The 26,909-nt window shown below is 37.9% G+C and overlaps 2 protein-coding genes across 2 annotated transcripts in view; one reads left to right on the top strand and one right to left on the bottom strand.

Moving 5' to 3' along the window:
* Positions 1 to 6,936: 6,936 nt before the first annotated feature.
* Positions 6,937 to 26,909, bottom strand: part of LOC136034987 (galanin receptor 2a-like) — a 146,297-nt gene continuing 126,324 nt past the window's right edge. The window contains exons 6-7 of the mRNA XM_065716556.1: positions 23,463 to 23,611; positions 6,937 to 18,334 (exon numbers count right to left, since the gene is read on the bottom strand). Coding sequence (XP_065572628.1) covers positions 17,939 to 18,334; positions 23,463 to 23,611 — 545 coding nt within the window. The 3' untranslated portion in view covers positions 6,937 to 17,938. The remainder of the gene's footprint in view (positions 18,335 to 23,462; positions 23,612 to 26,909) is intronic.
* LOC136034336 (proclotting enzyme-like) lies at positions 8,488 to 15,720 on the top strand. Its single transcript, XM_065715469.1, has 3 exons — positions 8,488 to 8,525; positions 11,853 to 12,127; positions 15,617 to 15,720. Exons 1-3 carry the CDS (start codon positions 8,488 to 8,490, stop codon positions 15,718 to 15,720), a joined length of 417 nt encoding a protein of 138 aa, XP_065571541.1.

The following is a 26,909-nucleotide window of genomic DNA, read 5'->3' as shown; positions in this document are numbered from 1 at the left end:
TGCCCAGATATATTTCATGTTGTTGTCTGCCCGTAGATGATTTTCTCTTTCTTTACCCTTATCACCAATACTGCTAAAAAAAAAATGCCAGGCCAGGTAGTATTTTCAGTAATTAAATAAATTTAGTGCAGTTATTTGTTTTTACAACCGTAGCGGTTGTGGTTCCGTATTTCCTCCTGCAAATTATTTTTATTCAGCCCACCTCACAACTTTCAAAAGTGTTTAGTTTACTCTTCAAAGTTCGAAATAATAATGTTAAAGTTGGTTTGCCAAACCATACAGTTTCAAGAAATTTGATTTTGATCCGATTTTGATTTAAAATGAATTTGGCGGAAAACTATTTGAAAAGACTATTTTGTGTCTCTTTCGAAAAAAGTATAAACTACAAGTAGTATCCCCAAGATGGTTTTGACAACACATAGCCACTATTCCCTTCTTCTGTTGAACGGTGACCCCCTCAAGAAGCAGATTTTATTATACTTCGAGATGCTGGTGTATGTTACGTCATAGGGAATGTTTTCTAAGAGATACAGGTGACTGTTACGTAATAGGGAGGATTTACTTTGGTTGTTACGTGATAGGATTTGCTTACTTTTGGTTTTTGCATAATAGGAGTTGGGTGGTGTTTCGTAATAGGGTTTGTTAGAGTCCACTAGTCAATCAGGGGAGTTTTTTTTTAAAGACATTTTTCTTCAAGACCTTTTTAAAGACATTTTCCTGCAAGACATTTTTAAGAAGTTTTATAAGACATTTTTCTTCAAGACGTCTTTCAAGACGTTTCAAAACATTTCAAAACGTTTTCTAAGACATTTATTCTTCGAGGCTTTTTTCTTCATGATTTTTTTGGTTGTTATATAATAGAGGAATGTTTCGATATATCAAGGACGGCGCATTCTAACATGACTTGTTTCTTCAGACCCTCGTGAGGGGATACCCGCTTGTAACAGAGGAGGGAGCACACGTGGGATGTTACGTAATAACAATGCACATATGGGTTCTTACATGATATTTTAAAAGATTTTTTTTTTGTTTCAAGAATTTTTTATCAGGGGACCCTTATATTCCAAAGTGTTTGTTCACATTAGAATTCAAAAGGGCATTTTCGTCCAATGGAACTGCGCCCTAGACAGCCGAACCAGCAGTCAATTCTTGTTAATTGATTCAAGAAATAGATTTTACGAAATAGCCAATTCCACCCGCGGAGAATCCCCATGCCCCGCTTACTAGAATGATTAAGCTATTGATTACGCGTTGCTTATGATGCTGAGGAGAAAATTGATTCCTAGAGTTTGGTTATTTTTGAAGTCCTTCTGTATGTTAAACAATGCTTTAAAGAGTGCTATTAGATAATATTGCTATCATAGATAAAACAAAAGCAAGAGTACCATTATGGCTAGAATATGCTGCAGCTTCATATATGATCAAAAGTTTTTCCTTTTCCTCTTTACTCCACAAAATTTTACACTTATATTAAGGGCATTATTGAATGCATACCTATGTGCATAGGCTGCAAGATGCTTAAATTGCATTAGTGAAATATATTGAAGTTTTATCCTTGATCTGATAAGATCTGAAAAATCTGAAAGATACAAACTTTTGTGCATACAAATTTTATCCCTTAGTTCAATGACTAGGAATAGTTCTATCTCTAGTTCTAGGAATATAGTTCTAGGAATAGGAATAAAGTCCTTAGTTCTGTCCTAGGAATGACACATGGACAGATGATAGGTATCGACTATCAACAATTGAACCGAAATCATTTTAATGCAATCCTAATAAGCGATTATGCCAGATCGGCTTTTGGCAGTGATCTTGTCTTTTTCTACAATTAGCCATGGCTTGATGCCCTTAACTACTTAATTTTAATTCAGGTTTAATGACATCAGTTCTGTCCTACCTTAGTTTAGTGATACGTAATGACAATGTACATATGGGTTCTTACATGATATTTTAAAAGATTTTTTTTCTTTCATGAAGTTTTTATAAGGGAACCCTTATATTTCAAAGGTTTTTGCTCAAATTAGGTTTCGAAAGGGCATTTCATTCCAGTGAAACTATAGACCAGCAGTCTATTCCTATTATGTTGGTTAAGGAAATAGATTCTAGGAAATAACCAATTCCACACGCGGAGAATTCCCATTTCCCGCTTACTAGAATGACTAAGCTATTAATTACGTGTATCGTATGTCTGCAATAATTGTGAGGCTGAGGGGGAAATCGATTACTAGAGTTTGGTTATTTTTTAAGTCCACATACATGTTAAGTAATGCTTTAGAGAGTGTTATCATACAATATTGCGATCAGAGATGAAATAAAACCGAGAGTACCATTATGGTTAGAATATGATACACCTTCATACATGATCAAAAGTTATCCTTTTTCTCTTTACTACGCATAATTTTACGCTTGCATTAAGGGCATTCTAGAATGCATACGATTGAAGTTTTATTCTGGATAAATAAATCTAAAAGATACAAACGTTTGTACATGCAAATTTTATAAATAAAAACAAATTTAAAAGCATTATTAAAATACAAAAAAAAGCAATTTAAACTCAAAAAAGAAAAAAAACAAAAGGTGGAAAAGCTTATAAAGGACAAAAATAAGCAAAATGAACCATGAATTAAAGAAATATGGGGATCCTACCAACCAATTCCAGAGGGGGTTTGATATTAAAGGTAAATGTGTAGCACATTAAGTTATTTTTGAGTGCTTTTAATAAGAATCCCTCGTTTCTTTGAGCCAAGACATGCCATTCCTCGTTGACACGTGCACATTTGAATAATATTTTCTCTTCAAATTTCACACGCCCTCGTTAGAGGTAAATTTAAGCCACATTATGACATTTCTTAGGTCTTTTAAGGAAAATCCCTTGTTTCTTGGAGCCAGAGCTATGTATCCCCATTTGACAAGCGCACACTTTAACAATATTTTCTTTTCAAATTTCACATAATCTCGTTAGAGGTAAATTTAAGCCATATTAAGATATTTTTGAGGGTTTGTAATGAAAATAACTCCTAAATACTAAACTGTAGAAATCGAAAATAACCTTTAAGATCAAGATCAATCCATAGAAATCAAAACGAATGTACAGAAATCCACATGACTTTATAAAAATTAGAGTCAACCCTAGAAACTCAAACCAAACCCTAGGCATCAAGACCAATAAAAGTAATCAAGAGATTGAAATGTAGAAATCTAAAACCATCAAAACCAATCAAACCATATGCATCAGATATCCGAAGACCTGAGCTTTTGCTCCTTGTAAGAAAAGAGAGTTAAAAAGCGACAAAGACTCAAGTGAATCCAACCTTGACTATTGGACGAATATTACCCAACAGGTCTTGTAAGGGCTAAAAATGTTTTACATTCATTTCAAAATTTTCTGAAAAGAAAAGATTTAAAGATGAGTTGACTGAAGGATGTGATTCTCTTTGTGGTAGATATGAAATTTCTAGGAAAAGAATTCGTCAACATATCTAGTGTCTGGTCATGATTTGTATGTCTTGACTTGTATGTAGTGGACTTGATTTCTTCACTTTGGTCTTTATTTTTACGAACTCGTTGGAATTTCAATGGTCTGGTCATGACTTGTATGTAGTGGTCTTGACTTTTATATGTTGCTCTTGATTCCTTTGAATTGGTCTTGAGTTTTTGAGGTTGACCATGATTTCTAGAGTTTGGTCTTGGTTTTTACGGTCTGGTCTGGACTTTTATGCACTGATCATAATTTCTAAGGATTGTTCAGAAATTCCACATGTTGATTTCTTGATTTTTACGAGTTTATCTCGATTTTAAAGCATTGATTATAATTTCTATGGGGTTGCTTTAGATTTCTACATATTGACCTCTTGATTTCTTTGAATAGGTCTTGATTTTTAGAGATTGGCCTTGATTTCCTCAATTTGGTATTCATTTTTCATAAATTTCTTTTGGATTTCTACGGTCTAGTCATAACTTGTCTTGAATTTTGGTCTTGGTCTTGATCGGTCTTGATTTTAGATGTTGCTCTTGACTTCTTTGGATTGGTTTTAAGTTTTAGAGGTTGACCATGATTTCTAGATTCTGGTCTCGGTTTTATTTTGGTTTGGTCTGGATTTCTATGCACTGGTCATGATTTCCAAAGAATTTTCTGGATTTTTAGGTATTGATCTCTCGATTTTTATGATATGCCATTTCTAGGAAAAGAATTCGTCAAGACATCTAGTGTCTGGTCATGATTTATGTGTCTTGATCTTGATTTGTAGATGTTGCCCTTGATTTCATCGGATTAGTCTTGGTTTTAGAGGTTGACCTTGATTTCTAGACTTTGCTCTTGATTTTTACGGTTTGGTCTGAATTTCTATGAACTGGTTATGATTTTTATGGCTTGGTCTTGATTTCCATGCATTGACCTTGATTTCTACGTAATGACCTCTTAAACTCTCCGGATTGGTCTTCATTTCTAATATTGACCACTTGATTCATTCAGTTTGGTTTTTATTTCTACGAACTCATTGGGATTTCAATGGTCTGGTCATGACTTGTGTGTAGTGGTCTTCATTTTTGTATGTTGCCCTTGATTCCTTTGAATTGGTCCTGATTTTTTTAGGTTGACCATGCTTTCTAGAGTTTGGTCTCTAGAAATCATAGGTTTTTACGGTTTTGTCAGGATTTTTATGCACTGGTCGTAATTTCTAAGGATTGTTCAGAACTTCTACATGTTGATTTCTTGTTTTTTACGAGTTTGTCTCGATTTTAAAGCATTGATTCTAATTTCTATGAGATTGCTTTAGATTTCTATATATTGACCTCTTGATTTCTTTGGATAGGTCTTGGTTTTTAGAGATTGGCCTTGATTTCTTCAGTTTGGTCTTCATTTTTCATGAATTTCTTTTGAATTTCTACGGTCTAGTCATAACTTGTATGTACTAGTCTTGATTTTAGATGTTGCTCTTGACTTCTTTGGATTGGTTTTAAGTTTTAGAGGTTGAACATGATTTCTAGATTTTGGTCTCGGTTTTATTACGGTTTGGTCTGGATTTCTATGCGCTAGTCATGATTTCTAAGGAATTTTCTGGATTTGTAGATGTTGATCTCTCGATTTTTACGACTTGGTCTAGATGTCTATGGTTTGGTCTGGACTCCTAGGGTTAGGGTCCTAGGGATTCCAAGAAAGATAGTCCGATTGAGTGAGAGGCAAATCTGGCATAAGCCCTTAATAGGATGGAATGAAAATGATATGAGTTCAATTGTTAATAGATAACTTTATCTCTTATCCGTCCATGTTTATTCCTAGGGCAGAACTATGGTAGAGAGGCATAGACCTAAGGGATTAAATTTGTATGTGCAAAAGTTTGTATCTTTTAGATTTATTGATCCAGGATAAAACTTTAATATATTTCACTAAAGCAATTTAGGCATCTCGTAGCCTATGCACATAGGTTTGCTTCGATAATTCCCTTAGTATAAGCGTAAAATTCTGTGTAGTAAAACGGAAAAGGAAAAAGTTTTGATCATGTATGAAGGTGTAGTATATTCTAGCCATAATGGTACTCTCGCTTTTATTTCATCTATTATAGCTATATTATCTGATAACATTCTCTAAAGCATTACTTATTATGCAGGTGGACTTAAAAAATAACCAAACTCTAGCAATCGATTTTCTCCTTAGCATCTAAATTATTGCAGCCATAAGGAACATGTATCAACCCTTCTCTTTGGGATTAAAAAATAACAAAACTCTATCAATCGATTTTCCCCTCAACATCTCAATTATTGCAGTCATAGGAAACACGTAATCAACAGCTTAATCATTCTAATAAGTTCGATGAGGAAAACGTGTTCAAAGAAAAAATATCTTAAATTATTATGCAAGAACCCTTGTGTGCTTTGTCATTACGTAAAACCCCACGTGTGCGCCCCCACTTCACAGTTAAAAACGGGGATCCCCCACAGGAGCTTCAAGAAACAAGTCTTGTTAGAATTCGCCATCCTTAACATAAGTAAACATTCCCCTAATACACAACAATTAAAGAAATCATGCAGAAAAACGCCTTGAAGAAAAGTTGTTCTAGAAAATGTCTTGAAATATCTTGAGATGTCTTGAAAAAGGTTTTTCGGAAGAATGTCTAAAAAGCGTCTTGAAATGTCTTGAAGAGAAATGTCTTGAAAAAACTTCCCTGCTTGACTAGTGGATTGTAACAAACCTTATTACGTAACACCTCAAACTCTATTGTGTAACAACACAAATAAACAAACTCTATTTCGTAACAATCAAAGTAAACCCTCCCAAATTACGTAACAGACACTTATATCTCTTAGAAAGCGTTCCCTATGACGTAACATATACCTGCATCTCGATGAAATTTAACGACACCTGCGTTCTGAGGGGGTCGCCGTTCGAGTGAACTCATTAAAGGAAGAAAAGATTAGAGAGTATGTGTGTCATCAAAACCATCTTGGTGATACTACTGCTACTACTACTACTATTGACATTTTAGCTCAGCGTCAAGCTGTCTAAGGCCAATAAAGTTACTCCCACTCCTCCCACATCCCTATCTATTCAAAGCCTACCTCTGTAGGCACTTTCAAGAAGCTCTCATTTCCCATAAATCTTTCTTTATGACATCCTCCAATCCCATTTGGGGATACTTTGCTATTCCTTTGGCCTTAGATAGTTAGCCGACAAGGACTAGTGTTTTAGCCATCTCAACCTTTTTCTCGTTATGTTCCTAAAAAACATGCAAAGAAAACGTGTGAAGCTATTTCCATCTTTCCAAATATTAAAGTTTTTCAAGGTTGATCCCAATAAAAACCCATTAGTGTGACTTTACAGCCACCCCGAGGATAGTGCGTTTTCCTTCACTTTTTTCCCACTCAATTATGTTTCTTCTCCTCCTTATTCCTGAAAACCTAACGCAACGAACAGGATATCATAAAATATAATATTGTAAGTACTGTATTAGTCATTATAGATTTAACATCAACGGTTAACATATTACATAAAACTAATTAATTATCATTGTATATTGTTTAACATTCACAGGCATCAAACAGTAACCGTTCGTTCATTCTTCTTAAATGTTCATTGCCCTGAGGCTTTGGAAAGAAGAAACCCGAAAATTTTTCTAGGGGAGGGGGTTCAAAAACGCAAATAGCTTCCACCTATGCGGCAACATTTCTCGAACTTTCCTCAGAAGCTTTAGGGTCAACTTGAAGGAAGTGGAATTGTATTATACCTCGGTCCACAGGTATGGTTCACACATAAATGATATCTCGTAGAAAAATATTCGTTTTTGCCATGCATCATTTTTAATTGGTCAACTGAAATTGAATGTTCACAACCCTTAATACATAGCTACGATTGAAACAGAAGTATTTTCATAAGAAAACCTGTTTTTGTGCCATACATCATATTTAGTCGGTCATCTGAATTGAAATGCTCACAACCCTTCATACATTGGTATTAGTAGTATCGGGTCAACAGGGGCGAGCAGCCAGTCCCCTGAACACCTTTCCTCCTTAATGGCTTATGACCACGAAGGATGATTAACGGCGATTCCACTAGCGTTATCATCTACATAACTACAGTTTTAGATAGCTTTTTTGTTAACTAAAGCTATAGATGACGATTTGTTTTTTCCCAACAACACATTTTTTAGCTTCTAAGCAGCTTTTCCCCCTTATTGTGTGGAATCTACGTCTGGTTTAGGAATCTAACGTGAGACCCATGATTTACTAGGCTCTTCCAGTAAGTTACTCGACTATACCAACAAGTCATTGTTGATATTGTATTCTTAAAAATTCATTCTAGGCAAACCATGTATTATTTCTGGTTACTAGCTAACTGGTGTTAAGCATCATTGTATCATACCAAGTTAAGTGCGTTTTCGGTTTCTTGAATGGAGTTGTATTTTTGATAAATGCTATCAGTGATTTGTTTCCGGGCGCATTTTGGCATCATTCCAAGAATATGCAAACCACAGTGATTCAAGATAATTGCTAGACAAACATATTCTTTTGATGGCCTACGGCGCTTGTTTCGGTCATGAATAAAACCGGCCAGATATCCTTTTTGTAATGTAATGGTCCCGAGCACATTGGTTTTCCATTGCCGGGCTTGCGCACGACTTTGGATCCCCACGTCTCCCTCCATGTTCCTATTCCCCGTTAAGGGGGAAGAATTTCCCCTTCACCCCAACTTTTTTCCCCTACCGCCTTTTTTCAATGAACTTACTGTTTTTGGGACTTGACCTAAAACTATTTGGGGCTTTAAATTTTTTTGGACTTATTCTCTTTGAACTTTTCTTTGGGATTTTTCTTGGGAATTTTTGGGGGATTTTTCTTAGGGGGACTCAGAAACTGTTTGGGACTTTTCTTGTGGAACTTAATTTTTTTGTTTCGGGACAGAATTTTTTATTTTTTACACAGACACACAGAAAAACATACAAAAAGACGTGTTACAGGAAATGGCGCTGGTATTCATGTCATTTTTTCATCAACAACATGAATTATTACACAATACCACATGCTCGACAGACCATGTGAGTGCACTTGTAAGGGGGGGGGGGTATATGGCACCGGTATTCGTGGAATTGTCTCATCGACAACCTGAACGATTACGCAATACCAGATGCTCGACAGAGTAGGTGCATGCGCTTGTGTGGTGGGAGTATATGGGACTATAGTATTTATGGAACTCTTTTATAGTCAATATGAACGATTACGCAATACCAGATGCTTGACGGACCGTGTGTTCGCTTGTATTTATGATTGTGAGGTATGTCAAACAAAGTTTATTCGTAATGCGATTTGGATGCTCATCGAACAATTTAGATGGAACAGAAGCCATGCAAGTGTGATGTATGTCGAAAATGACTTTCTCAGATTTCAAATTTGCGTGCACAATAAAGCTAGAATAGGTTCATACAATCTAGATTCATACAATCCAGAAACCTATAAGTGCGATATATATGTCAAAAAAGGTTTTTTTCTAAAGTTGTATTTGAATATACATCCAAGAATTCACACAAAAGATAATGCAGGTGTGATGTATGTTAAAAAATGTTTTCTCATAATTAAAATTTGCATCTTCATCAAAGAATACACACGAAAGAGAAGCCATATAAATGTGAAATATGTCAAATAATGTCTACTCAGGTTTCAAATTTGCCGCACATCTACAAATTCACACAATGGAGTAGACATATGAGTCTGAGGCATGAAGAAGAAGGTTTAATAATGTTTCAAATGTGCATGCACGTAAAGGAATTCCCAAAAAAGAAGCAACCTTATGAGTGTGAGATATGTCAAAAAGGTTGACTCGCGGTGCAACTTTGCATGCTCTTCGAGGAATTCACACGAAAAAGAATGCCATACGACTGTGATGTATGTCACAAAATGTCTTCTCATAATTCAAATTTGCATGTTCATCAAAGAATTCATACAATACAAAACCATAAAAGTGTAATGTATGTAAAAAAGGTTTAATCAGGTTTGAACCTTGCATACACATGAATGAATTTACACAAAGGAGCAACGTCACGTAAGTGAGGTATGTCAAAAAAGGTATACTCGTAATTCAGCTTTGCATTTTCATGTTCAGCTTTACATGTTCACACCAAAAAGAAGCCATACAAGCGTGATTTATGTCAAAAAAGCTTATTCAGGTTTCAAATTTGCGTGCACACCAAATAATTTATACAATCGAGAAGCCATACAAATGTAATGTGTCTAAAAAAGTTTATTCTAGAAAATATATTGGAAAAAAATCAAAGAATTCACCCAAAAAGAAACCGTTTAGGTTTGAGGTGTGTCAAAAATGTTTTTCATAATTCAAATTTGTATGCTCATCAAAACATACACACGAAAGAAAAGCCATACAAGTGCGATGTATGTCAAAGAAATGTTTAATTAGGTTTTAACTTTGGATGCACATCAATAAATACACACAAAGTAGCATCCGTGTACGTTTGAAGCATCTCAAAAAAAAATTTACTCATAATTCAACTTTGCATACTCATCAAAGAATCCACACGAAAGAAAAGCCATACAGGTGTACTGTATCTCAAAAAAGGTTTGATCAAGTTTCCAATTTCTATGCACATGAAAGAATTCACAAACGAAGTAGCTGTATGAGTTTGACGTGTGTGAAAAAAAGTTTACTCGCAATACAACTTTACATGCTCATCGAAGAATTCACACGAAAGAGAAGCCATACAAGTACTATTTATGTCAAAAATTTGTAATCAGGTTTCAAATTTGCGCGTACATCAAAGAATTCATATAATCAAGAAGCCTTACCAGTGTAATGTATGTAAAGAAAGGTTTTTGTGGAAGCCGTACTTGAATAGACATCGAATAATTCACCAAAAAGAGAAGGCATATAGGTTTTATGTATGTCAATAATGTTTTCTAATAATTCATATATGCACTTTCGAACTCATCAAAGAATACACACGAAAGAGAAGCCATTAAAGTGTGATGTATGTCAAAGGAATATTTACCCAGGATTCGAATTTAAATGTACTTTAATAAATTCACCCAAAGGAGCATCCATATAAGTGTGAGGCATGTCAAAAAAGTATACTCATAATTCACATTTGCACACTCATGAAATAATTCATGCGAAAAAGAATCCATACAAGTATAATGTATGTCAAAAAATGTTTAATCAGGTTTCCAATTTGAAATATACATTAAAGGATTCGCACAAAGTAGCAGTCTTTTGAGTGTGATGAATGTCAAAAAGTTTACTCGTAATGCAACTTTGCAAGCTCATCAACAAAATCACACGAAAAGCGAAGTCATGCAAATTCAACGTATGTAAAAAAAATGTTTTCTTGGGTTTCAAATTCGTGTTCACATCAAAGAATTTATACAATAGAAAAGCCATTAGGGTGTAATGTATGTCAAAACTTTTTTTTCAGAAGTCATATTTCAATAAACGTCGAAGAATTCATACAAAAGAGAAGCCATACAGGTGTGATGTATGTCAAAAATTTCTTCTCATAATCAAAATTTTATATTTCTCAAAGAATATACACGAAAGAGACGCCATACAAGTGTGACGTACATAAAAAATGTTTTTGTCATAATTTAAATTTGCATGTACATCATAGAATTCACACAATCGAAACCTATCAAATGTAAAGTATAACAAAAAGGTGAAAAACCTTCTTTGATTTTGAAAATTAACTGGCTTTCAACAGGTTCATATTAGAAACAGCCTTGGTATGCCGGTAATGAGGTTAAAATTGACAATTTGAAAGGATTTCTACGAAAATTTAACAGGTTATTAGCAAATGGAATTGTTTCAAATTTGCTATGTCTACCTCATTTTGTAGCATGCAACATCACACATTCCCTTAAAACAAGCCAATGTTTAGACCAATCCTTGATCTAACAACCTATTGTCCTATGGCCTCTTTCGAAAAATATTAAACAGAACCGTTTGTTGTTAACATGTCAAATTTACATAGAAACCATTTCAAATTGTCTATGTCAACCTCATTACCAGCATATCATGACCAGTTCTAATATGAACCTGTTAAAAATCCCTTTAATTAAAAAAATTAATGAAGGTTGTTCAAAATAAATCCCCTGATTCAAGCTTATTTTTAGCATTTAACATCAAACATTTCCCTAAAAAAGCCGGTTGCAAGGCAAATCCTTGATTTAAATCGGAAATTTTAACCAATTTTACAACCTGTTGTCCTATAGCATCCTTCTGAAAAATATTCACTTGACAGGGTATACTTGACCATTATTGCCAAATAGGACAGGATCAGTAATGTCACTGTCATAATCGAATAATTCTCTCTTTGGTCAAAATGTCAAACTTCACAATTTCAATTACTATCTGCTTTTAGGTTTGATACTTCTCAATTCAGTGTTGAACTAGGAAGAACAAATCTTATAACAGGAGACACTTCGAAAATGCAGTCTTACAAAGTTAAAGAAGTTCGAGTCCATCCCAATTTCAGAGCTCACGGCTTTTATAATGACGTTGCAATATTTACACTTGATGGCAAAGCCAAATACACAGATTATGTGAGACCCGTTTGCCTCCCGTCTACCGAAGATGATGAATTTTCACTTGTTGGGGAAATTCCAACTGTTACAGGATTCGGAGCAACTGATTATGGTAATCTATTTCTTTTTACTTTTTCTTATACGTCACTAGACTCTAGTCTAGCATTTGTTGAAAACTACATATAAGTCATCTTGTTTATGCTTATACCAAGCTGAAGGAAGCAGAAGTAGACAAAGTCTCATGGGTCAATCTAAAAGATAGATTATCCTAGTTTGTTGTACTTCCCGTCCATCGTTTCCCTATTAGCATATAATGCCTCATTACCCCCTCCCATGAAATTCTATATTCAGTTCCAAGTCCTTCGTTATTGACTTTTATCACCTCATTCGGAGATAACCTAATTTTCGTTTGGCCTCAGTTTGGATGGCCAAAAGCACTACCTTTGGCCCTCTGTCAGCGTGGCCTAGCTAGCATAACCTTTCTTTTATTTTAGCTCTAAAACATGGAATTTAATGAGATATTTTGAACAAGTTATTGTTTGACATTCAGTCAGTCAAAGGGACACCAAAATCTGTCCGTAGCGAAGAATCGAATCGAAAAAAATCGAAGGTCTATGTTTATAGACCTAGAAGCTGTTTAATGTGGAAAAAGAAGTGAATACTTATAAATATGATAAAAGCAACTGAACATGGTCTTAAAAATAACACGATCATTAACCATTTTTCCCTGCTCTAGTCTGCTTTCAGAATTTACACACAGACAAATCCGCCTTCCCCAAAAAATTTGGAGTCTACCCCCCTCCCCTCACCTCGTAAGGACAAAAGACGTACTTCAGTATTCAGATTTGTATCTCTATCCTCCTTTAAGCACAATATTTTGACTTACTATTTAATTTTTACTATTTTACTATTTAATATTAACTTGACAGGTCACTTGACCATTTGGCAATAACCTGTCAAATTTATACAAAAATCATTTCAAATTGTCTATGTCAACCTCATTTTCAAGCATGCAACGTCAAAAATCTCCTTAAAAAAGCCAATTGCAAGAAACATCCTTGATTTAACAACCTATTGTCCTATGGTTTGCTTCCAAAAAATATTAACATGACAGAACCATTTGCTAATAGCGTGTCAATATTATGCAGAAATCATTTCAAATCACCTATTAATGAAGATTTCTCAAGATAAATCTCCTGATTCAAGCTAGTTTTTAGCAGGTAACGTCAAACATTTCCCTAAAAAAGTCCAGTTGCAAGTAAAATCCTTGATTTACATCTGAAATTTTTCCAATTTTATAACTTGTTGTCCTGTGGCATCCTTCCCAAAAATAATCACTCGGCAGAACCATTTGCTAATAATTTGACAAACTTACCAAAAATCATTTCAAATTGTTTGTGTCAACCTCATTTTCCAGCCAGCAAAGGCAAAAATTACCTTAAAAAAAGCCAATTGCAAGAAACATCCTTGATTTGATAATGTATTGTCCAATGGTTTGCCTTCAAAAACCATTAACATGATAGAACCATTTCGTAATAACCTATCAATAGTACGTAGAAATCATTTCAAAATATCTTTGTAAACCTCATTTTTTAGCATGCATCGTCAAACATATTCTTAAAACAAGCCAATTGCAAGACAGATCCTTAATTTAACAAACTTATTGTACTATTGTTCCCTACCGAAAGTATTAAATTGACAGAGCCATTTGCTAATAATTTGTCAAACTTTCGCAAAAATCATTTTAAGTTGCCAATCTCAGCCTAATTACCAGCATATCACGTCTGTTTCTAATATGAACCTGTTAAAAACTCTTTAATTTGCAAAATGAATGATGTTTTCTCACCTTTTTTGATATGCTTTGCACTTGTATGGCTTCTCGACTTTATGAGTTCTTTGATGAACATGCACATTTAAATCATAAGAAAGTTTGTTTTTGCATACATCACACTTGTATGGCTTCTCTTTCGTGTGTATTCTTTGATTAACATACAAATCTGAATTATGAGGAAACATTTTTCTATATACATCAGACCTGTGTGACTTGTCTCTTGTATGAATTCTTCGATGTCTATTTAAACATGGCTTCTGAAATTTTTTTTTAGATGCGCCCCACTTGTATGGCTGTTATTTCGTGTGTATTCTTTGATGAAAATACAAATTTGAATTACGAGAAAACATTTTTTGACTTACCTCACACCTTTGTTCTCTTCTGTGTGAATTCTTCGAAGTCTGTTCAAACGTGATCTCTGAAAAACCTTTTTGAACATATATCAAAATTGTATGGCTTCTCGCTTGTATGATTTCTTTGATGGGCACGCAAATCTGAAGCCTAAGGAAACGTCTTTGACATACATTACTTTTATTGTTCCTCTTACGTGTAAAGTCTTCGATGAGCATCCAAAGTTGTATTACAAGCAAGTCTTATTTGACAATCATATATACAACTGCACGAACCTGGTCTGTCAAGCATCTGGTATTGCGTAATAATTCATTTTGTCGATGAAATAAAGCCATGAATAAAAGTGTCAGATACCCCCATAATACAACTGCTCGAACCTGGTCTGCCGAACATTGCGTAACCATTCATGTTGTCGATGAAAAAATGCCATTAATACAAGCACCATACACCCCCACCTTACGAGTGCACTCACCTGGTCTGTCGAGCATCTGGTATTGGGTAATCATTCATGTTGTCGATGGAACAATGACATGGATACCAGCGCCATGCACCCCTCCATTCCTGCAACGCGTCTTTTTGTATGTCTGTCTGTGTGTCTATGTAAAAAAAATCTAAAAATTGTTAAAAATTTAAGCTACCAAAAAAAAAAATTTTCAAACAATTTCTGAGTACCCATCCCCTCCCCCAAAAAATGCAAGTCCCAAAAAATTCTAAGCCCCCAAAAGTTAGATGTCTCAAATAAATCTCTATCCTAGAAATTCCAAGTTCAAAGAAAAAATCATTTTTTGGGAGGGGGTTATTGGGGCCCTGGAAGGGGGCATGGAACCCTGAAGGGGGAACCGGGGATCTAAAATCATGGACATACCCGGTAACGGAAAACAATCTGCTAGAGACCATTTCATCACAAAAAGGATACCTTGCAAGTTGTATTTATTCGTTACAATTTTTGGGGACCAAAACTAGTATCATTGTCCATCAAAAGAATATGTCTGTCTAGCAATTGCCTCAGAACAACTTGGTATGCCTATTCTTGGAATTATGCCAAAAAGGCGCCTGGAAAAAAATCACTAATAGCATTTGCCAAAAATCCAACTCCAGTTTACAAATCGATTACGCAATTAACTTGGCACTATGCAAGGATGCTTAACACCAGTTGGCTAGTGCCTAGAAACAATGCACTGTTTGCCTAGAATGTATTTCTAAGAACATAATGTTATCAATGGCTTGTTGGAAGAGTCGAGTCACGTATCGTTCTTTTACCATAGGAAATCTTGGGTGTCACGTTACATTCCTATTCCAGACATTGATTCGATAAAATCAATAGAAAATGCTGCCTAAGAGCTAAAACATGTGTTGTTGGAAAACAATATGTCCCCACTTATAACTCTTGTTAACAAAAAAAGTCATTTATGACTTTAGCAAAGCAGATGGCAACACTACTTGAATCGCTGTTGAACATTCCTCGTGAGGTTAGGCCAATAAGGAAGAAAATAGTAGTGAGACTGGCTGCTCGTCCCTGTTGACCCTATACTACTAGTATGACTGACGCAGAAGTGATTTCACTTAAAAAACATGTTTTTGCACCATACTCTGTATCAGCTTTAGAACTGTAGTATGTCTTAAATAGTTCAATATACAAAACAAAGCAATGAGAATAAATTTCATATGCTAGAGACTGCTTCTCACACTTTTGAAGGAATTGTCTCGACACTTACATCTATTCTAGCACCATGGGGGTCCATATTTTAGCTTTATTGGTCCTCTTCTAATTAAAAAACATGTTTTTGCACCATACTCTGTATCAGCTTTAGAACTGTAGTATGTCTTAAATAGTTCAATATACAAAACAAAGCAATGAGAATAAATTTCATATGCTAGAGACTGCTTCTCACACTTTTGAAGGAATTGTCTCGACACTTACATCTATTCTAGCACCATGGGGGTCCATATTTTAGCTTTATTGGTCCTCTTCTAATTAAGTGTTAGGTTTATTTTGCTCACATAGTATAGAAAAAGCTTGAATTGATGATTGGTGTGATAGCTTTTCTCTATTTCTTGGACCTCATCGGCCCCATTCTTGTTGGCAGGAAAAATGGTGATGCATTTGTCTGATTAACTTCCGGTTTCTTCGACTGTTCGTCAATACACAAACGTCAATTATTTCTTCCTTTCTTAGTTAATGTATCAATACACTTTAAAACTTGATAAAATATAATAAATTTGCAAATAATGATTAATGAATGTCACGCATAATTATATTTTAAATCTTTTGACTAGTCAAACAGTTATCGGATCAGTTGCGCCAATTCACCAAAATATAAAAGGGGGAGGGAGATAAGGATTTTTGTTCTATAAAAAAAGATACAAAAGGGTATGGAGGGGTATATAATCGATTTGTTAAAAATCCAAATGTAAAATATGTGTTTTTCAAGATACATGGGGAAATTAAGCACTGAACACTCCTCATCTCTCAATTGGTGTCCCTGTTTCATATTTTCATCGAAGTCCAACTCCCTTAAGTGCCACTCCCTTAACACTGCTCGTTGTACATGTCAAGTTCTTGCCTCACGAGGTTGAGATAGACAATCTACAAAAAATGTAGGAACTAGGAACACACTTAAAAAAGTTCTTGTGCGTGTTGTAACAGAAAAGTTTATATCAAACTGATAATCAATAGGCAGTTTGACAAGTTAAAATTCAAACCTAAACTAGTTAAAAAAAGAGTCGATTCTTCCTCTAAGTTCACTGCCTTAAAACTTTCCAACGCTGCTCATAATGAAGGGGTTTTGCTCATGGTTATTGACATTGCGCTCTTCATTTGATTTTAGAATCAGGGCCGTATCTAGTATTTTCGTTTCGGATGGGGGGCGAGGTATTTCTGTTCAGGGACTGATTTTACAGAAAAAAAACTACAAAACGTGATGAAATATGTTTACATGTATTTTTGTTATTTTTTTGTGAGCCGGATAAAAAACTAGGGGAGGGATAAAACATTGGACATCTCCGCTAGATACTGCCCTGGTAAATTTACGGTGAAATTCAAGCTAAGGGACTTTTTCTTATTTTGGAAAGTTGTTGGGTTAGGTGAGAGAAACTTTCAGGAATGATTCCAGGACCAGAAATACACCGTGGGAAGTTATTGATGAGCTACTATGTCTACCCTTTTCTTTTTTCTAAGACTTAAAATGTTGCATACGTTTTAGCTTTATATATGTCCGAAATCGGACAAAAATATTTTATATTAATTATAAGTTTTCATTTTTTTTTATTGGACTTCGTCTTTGAAAATGCAACTGGTGCTATTCTAGTCGAATTTTAAGCTACATCAAGGTTTTATTTTTCCGTAAATTTAATATATCTTTTTACAGATCTATAATAAATAAGTTGGGGTTGAGTAAAGGTATTAGGTGCAAATGTTGTATCTTATTTGAGTAAAAGTTCTATTTTTCATAGTGTCATTTTTATACCACAAAGATTGCTAAAGGTCGGTTTCCTCTAGAAGGAAAAAGAGGGGATGTAGGTGCTAAAAAATGTCTTCCCAGGAGATCACTAAGGCTCTGGATTCATCCCCGTTTGATTCATCTTACTCCAAAACTTTCCAAGACAGCAAAGTGCCCATAAATTAGAATTTTACGATGAATACATTTTCTGATTTTCTTTTGAGCCTTACAAAACTAAGTGAATTTCAAAATGATAATCAATAAATATCATAGAGAATGATACAACGAAGCTTCTGACTAGTCAAACAATTGTTGATTCTCCATCATAGTGTGTTCCCTGAAACTTTCTAACACTGCTCATAATAGGTGTTACGCTTGTTCTATTATAAGATGAACGAGTTAAAAGTTCCCCACTAGGATAATCTAAACTGGTTCTTCTTTTCCTTCCTCGTAAACGATCCATCAGGCATTGCCACCTGCGTTTCATAGACTCCCGGAAATTCTTGGACATGAAGGAATAAATCACTGGATTGACGCAAGAATGAATAAATGGGAGAAGATAAGATATATAATTGATCTTGTAGAAGAGAGCTGTAAACGCAGCAAAGCTTTCTTGGTGTTTTACGGTGTCAACGATGAATTTGGGGCCCCAGCAAAGAAGAAATAGCGCCACAACTAATATCAGCATTTTTATTACCTGAAAATAAAAACAGAGTTATCACTAACCATTTTATATCTGTCAGGTGTCACACTACTGTTGAAATTTTTTCAAATTGTTCTAAGAAGTGTTCAAGGGTTGTGTTTTTCTTTTGGGGGGGGATGTCAAAACACGAAAAGGTACATTTTCATGCCACTATTTCTACAGGGGAGCTCCTTTGCAGAATTGTAGGGAGAACGCCTAGTCCTCGCTGTTTCCAATTCAGTTTTAAATACTCGTAGAAAATGTCAAATGTTAAACTTTTGGGAATACGACTTGGGATTTACACACACACACACACACACACACACACACACACACACACACACACACACACACACACACACACACACACACACACACACACACACACACACACACACACACACACACACACACACACACACACACACACACACACACACACACACACACACACACACACACACACACACACACACACACACACACACACACACACACACACACACACACACACACACACACACACACACACACACACACACACACACACACACACACACACACACACACACACACACACACACACACACACACACACACACACACACACACACACACACACACACACACACACACACACACACACACACACACACACACACACACACACACACACACACACACACACACACACACACACACACACACACACACACACACACACACACACACACACACACACACACACACACACACACACACACACACACACACACACACACACACACACACACACACACACACACACACACACACACACACACACACACACACACACACACACACACACACACACACACACACACACACACACACACACACACACACACACACACACACACACACACACACACACACACACACACACACACACACACACACACACACACACACACACACACACACACACACACACACACACACACACACACACACACACACACACACACACACACACACACACACACACACACACACACACACACACACACACACACACACACACACACACACACACACACACACACACACACACACACACACACACACACACACACACACACACACACACACACACACACACACACACACACACACACACACACACACACACACACACACACACACACACACACACACACACACACACACACACACACACACACACACACACACACACACACACACACACACACACACACACACACACACACACACACACACACACACACACACACACACACACACACACACACACACACACACACACACACACACACACACACACACACACACACACACACACACACACACACACACACACACACACACACACACACACACACACACACACACACACACACACACACACACACACACACACACACACACACACACACACACACACACACACACACACACACACACACACACACACACACACACACACACACACACACACACACACACACACACACACACACACACACACACACACACACACACACACACACACACACACACACACACACACACACACACACACACACACACACACACACACACACACACACACACACACACACACACACACACACACACACACACACACACACACACACACACACACACACACACACACACACACACACACACACACACACACACACACACACACACACACACACACACACACACACACACACACACACACACACACACACACACCACACACACACACACACACACACACACACACACACACACACACACACACACACACACACACACACACACACACACACACACACACACACACACACACACACACACACACACACACACACACACACACACACACACACACACACACACACACACACACACACACACACACACACACACACACACACACACACACACACACACACACACACACACACACACACACACACACACACACACACACACACACACACACACACACACACACACACACACACACACACACACACACACACACACACACACACACACACACACACACACACACACACACACACACACACACACACACACACACACACACACACACACACACACACACACACACACACACACACACACACACACACACACACACACACACACACACACACACACACACACACACACACACACACACACACACACACACACACACACACACACACACACACACACACACACACACACACACACACACACACACACACACACACACACACACACACACACACACACACACACACACACACACACACACACACACACACACACACACACACACACACACACACACACACACACACACACACACACACACACACACACACACACACACACACACACACACACACACACACACACACACACACACACACACACACACACACACACACACACACACACACACACACACACACACACACACACACACACACACACACACACACACACACACACACACACACACACACACACACACACACACACACACACACACACACACACACACACACACACACACACACACACACACACACACACACACACACACACACACACACACACACACACACACACACACACACACACACACACACACACACACACACACACACACACACACACACACACACACACACACACACACACACACACACACACACACACACACACACACACACACACACACACACACACACACACACACACACACACACACACACACACACACACACACACACACACACACACACACACACACACACACCACACACACACACACACACACACACACACACACACACACACACACACACACACACACACACACACACACACACACACACACACACACACACACACACACACACACACACACACACACACACACACACACACACACACACACACACACACACACACACACACACACACACACACACACACACACACACACACACACACACACACACACACACACACACACACACACACACACACACACACACACACACACACACACACACACACACACACACACACACACACACACACACACACACACACACACACACACACACACACACACACACACACACACACACACACACACACACACACACACACACACACACACACACACACACACACACACACACACACACACACACACACACACACACACACACACACACACACACACACACACACACACACACACACACACACACACACACACACACACACACACACACACACACACACACACACACACACACACACACACACACACACACACACACACACACACACACACACACACACACACACACACACACACACACACACACACACACACACACACACACACACACACACACACACACACACACACACACACACACACACACACACACACACACACACACACACACACACACACACACACACACACACACACACACACACACACACACACACACACACACACACACACACACACACACACACACACACACACACACACACACACACACACACACACACACACACACACACACACACACACACACACACACACACACACACACACACACACACACACACACACACACACACACACACACACACACACACACACACACACACACACACACACACACACACACACACACACACACACACACACACACACACACACACACACACACACACACACACACACACACACACACACACACACACACACACACACACACACACACACACACACACACACACACACACACACACACACACACACACACACACACACACACACACACACACACACACACACACACACACACACACACACACACACACACACACACACACACACACACACACACACACACACACACACACACACACACACACACACACACACACACACACACACACACACACACACACACACACACACACACACACACACACACACACACACACACACACACACACACACACACACACACACACACACACACACACACACACACACACACACACACACACACACACACACACACACACACACACACACACACACACACACACACACACACACACACACACACACACACACACACACACACACACACACACACACACACACACACACACACACACACACACACACACACACACACACACACACACACACACACACACACACACACACACACACACACACACACACACACACACACACACACACACACACACACACACACACACACACACACACACACACACACACACACACACACACACACACACACACACACACACACACACACACACACACACACACACACACACACACACACACACACACACACACACACACACACACACACACACACACACACACACACACACACACACACACACACACACACACACACACACACACACACACACACACACACACACACACACACACACACACACACACACACACACACACACACACACACACACACACACACACACACACACACACACACACACACACACACACACACACACACACACACACACACACACACACACACACACACACACACACACACACACACACACACACACACACACACACACACACACACACACACACACACACACACACACACACACACACACACACACACACACACACACACACACACACACACACACACACACACACACACACACACACACACACACACACACACACACACACACACACACACACACACACACACACACACACACACACACACACACACACACACACACACACACACACACACACACACACACACACACACACACACACTCTCGAACTCGGACTCGGACTCGGACTCGGACCCGGACTCGGACTCGGACTCACACTCACACTCACACTCACACTCACACAAACACACACACAGGCACACGCAAACTTACACACAAAGCTTCTCAGAAAATTTATGAGATACATGCGCAAAAGAAAAACTGTATAATTTACCTGTTTTCTGGCTTTAGTTACATCGTTTGAGCGTATTTGAGGATTATAGCGACACTTTTGCGTCCTAATGGTGGAAACACGCATATTTTTCGGATTTTTCACCACACTAAATTTGCTGCTTCGCTGTTGTATCTCCCTTATCTGACATTCTGAAATAAAATTGAAAGTTCTTTTTGATTTTTGGTACTTGTAACATAAAGCCCCTACCCTTCAAGTTGTTTATTCATTGACGCATAATAGAACAGATGTCTTTTCTGTCGCTTTTTCTACTTAGCGTAAGATAAGAGTATTATAAGGTTTCTAGCTACTGATTCTACATCCCTATTAGGGGACTAAGTGGCAGATGAATAGAACTTGAAACATGTTTTTTTATTTGAATTCAATTTGTACTATTTAATGTGTGAGTTTAAAGAATTTTGTAAAGTGTTTCATTAACATGTTTTTTTATAAAGAGGTTGTTAATATTACAACACTATCAGTTTTGAAATAGCGTCAAACTGAACAAGCGCACACTATAGCAGCTATAGCAGCCCACAAACCCTTGTAAAGGGATGGTAATAAGACTGAGTTGGACCAATTAGCAGCTAATGTGGAGCTGGTAGAGTTTCATAAAATAGATTGCAGTTGTTTAAAAAGTCAATATCCAGTAACACTTAAAACAATGTATATGTTTGAGCGGGCTGATGAAAATTTAAACATTGGTGTTGCTGTTTCACAATATGGCACAGAATTTGAGGAGGGTGAACGAAGTAATAAAAAGGGTGTGCTATATCCACTGAGGGCTCGGACCATTGAACCAGTGAAGCGATGGGTATGGATTTTTTTGCACGCCAGGTGCAGAACCTGAATCAATTGCACCTTTTAATCCAATAGATATTAGTCGGGTTTTAAGAGGGAGATTTTATATTAACGGGTTTTAAATATATGCTTGAGCACTACACATGACTATTATTGTCCAATGTGTCTTTCTAAACTTCGTATTGAATTACAGCTAAAGCATCATATGAGACACTGTAAGCGTCATGGACACCAGTATGTGGAAACGGTTAGCGGTGACAAGCGTTTCAAGAACTTTCAAAATTCACTACTACAAAGTGAAGAGACCACCTTAGACTGTGAAGCCAAACTCACAGATGTTTGCGATCCAACATATTTTAATCATATCAAAGAATATGAAGCAATTGCGGCCTCTTACGCCCATGCGTAAATTGACTTGTGAGAGGTAGTTTACAATTACAATTGGTAGAGGTAGTTGAGAGATTGGGTAGGGAATATTGTATGCGCGGAATCCAGACTGCACTTAACAACAGAAAACAACTCAATTTCATGGCTGCGCAACTTAAATTGCCAAATCAATCTATCATCAGAGGACAAGTAGGCCATTAAAAATTAAGATATGTGTTTGGTATGTAAGGGGAATTTTGTTGAAATTTGTTGATATCGAGGCGTTTTATGGTTCCCTTCGTCAATGCACCACTACTGACTATGAATTTGCTAGAAAGATTGGACAAAGGGAAGGTGTAAAAAGGGAAGAATTACTGCAAAATGTACTTTGCAAGTGATGTTTTGACGTTATTGCATATTGTGTGTAAGGAAATGGATAAAATCTATCAGAAATTTGGCTTTGATTTGGGCTATTAGCTTTCAATTCCTCAATTGGTGATACATTTAATTCTAAAAACCAGTAAAAAAGCAGTAGGTCTGATCACTGAGGTGGATCAGCATCTATTTATAGAGAGATCAATGAGGGGAGGGTATTTTTCCACTGGTCTCATATCTTAGAAACTGATCCAACTGGACAATTCACCGGTTAAAAGTTGAGTGCAGTTTTATGGATATGAATTCCCTTTATTCGTTGGCAATGTCTCACTATTATTTTCCGTGTGGTAATTACAAATGGCTTGCCAATCCCTGTGCTCCAAATTTCCTCTAAATTGCCACCGTTGAGAATACTGGACCGCAAGGATGGTTTTTTGAAATTCATGGTGAAATACCTTTGGAACTTTATGACTCGTTAAAGGATTATGTTTTTCTGTGCATAAAGAGACCGGTGACCTAGGTCTCTTTGAGGCCATATGATTTATCTTTAGTAGAGGATGGGGTATGCACTGAACAACCTCAAAACAAAACCTTCTTGCTGACCTTGATCCGAATCAGAACATTGTTATTCACCAAGTTCTTTTGTGATGGATGGTAGCCAGCGGTTTCAGGGTCACAAAGATGAGTAGAGCCCTCAAATTTGATGAAAGCTATACATGAAAACTTTTATTGATACTTTTGTCAGTAAACGTTTGGAAGCGAAAACGAAGGTTGAAAAAGAAATCTGTAAACTCAGCTAAAATTCAGCCTTCAGTAAAATGTGCGAGAGTGTACGCAATAGGAGTCGATGTGACGTTGTAACCGACCCAACAGAATATGCTTGAGCAATAGCCGATCACAATTTCACATTATCCACCATCATAGACTTCAACATGGTCCTCTTACATAGGAAAAAAGAAATGTCATTTCAAACAAAAATATTGCTGCTGGTAGCTCAATTATAAAAATCTCCATGAAATTCATGTTGTGATTATTTTACAACATTTTTAAGCTCCAATGGCCGAGGGAGGGGGAGTCCATGTGTATTATGGAGAAACTGATTCACTCCGTTAAAAATTAAAATTGGTAATTTATTAAGTAATTTGGAAAATGGTAAGCATATAGCCCTCGAATGGACTTGAGCAACTGAAATGAGTCCATTTATCCAGAGCTAGTGAAGCGCCAATCCCCAAATCAATTATTATTACCAAAATCTGAGACGAGAGCTACTTGATATCCCATGGTGTGTTTGCAGGTCCTAAGGTGTACTTTGCACAAACACACAATGAGGATATAAAACAAAACCGCAAGGAGATACCTGCACACTATGTTAAAATTAATTTCGATTTGAGTGTTTATTGAAACTGTGTTGAAAGTAGTTTAGTTCCAAGAGTGAGAGTCATGGCGATTCGCTCTCTAAGGTTTGAAAACTACACAGTTTCAGTAGAAAAAATGCCATGTCAGCTATATCGGACAAACTCTATTTAAGTAAGGGCGGTGCGAAGGTACTACCTCATGCGCACTACCTCATTATGACTTGATTGTGCACAATATAAGAAACATCTTGGTCTGGAGAAACTTACTGAAATTCAATAGCTATAGAACGGAGGTTGGTGGTGGTGGTGTCTTTTCTTAGGATTTTTTCTTATCAGTATGTTCCGTGTGTATGTAAGGCAGAGTTGTTGTATTTTCAATGTATGTTTATATATCTTTAAAATATAAAAAAAAACATCTTTTAGATTGACTTTTGTCACCAGGCCCGCGGCAGGCCCAGGAGATCTTAGTAGGAGTAGGACTGATAGGGAAGTCATTAGTTTTATTGTTTATTCACTGAACAACTACAGTTTACAGTTAGTTGTAATCTGGCTG

This window comes from Artemia franciscana, chromosome 13 (assembly GCF_032884065.1).
Source record: "Artemia franciscana chromosome 13, ASM3288406v1, whole genome shotgun sequence".
NCBI lineage: Eukaryota > Metazoa > Arthropoda > Branchiopoda > Anostraca > Artemiidae > Artemia > Artemia franciscana.
Note: the sequence above shows the minus strand (reverse complement) of the source record. Positions and strands in the feature narration are given on the sequence as shown.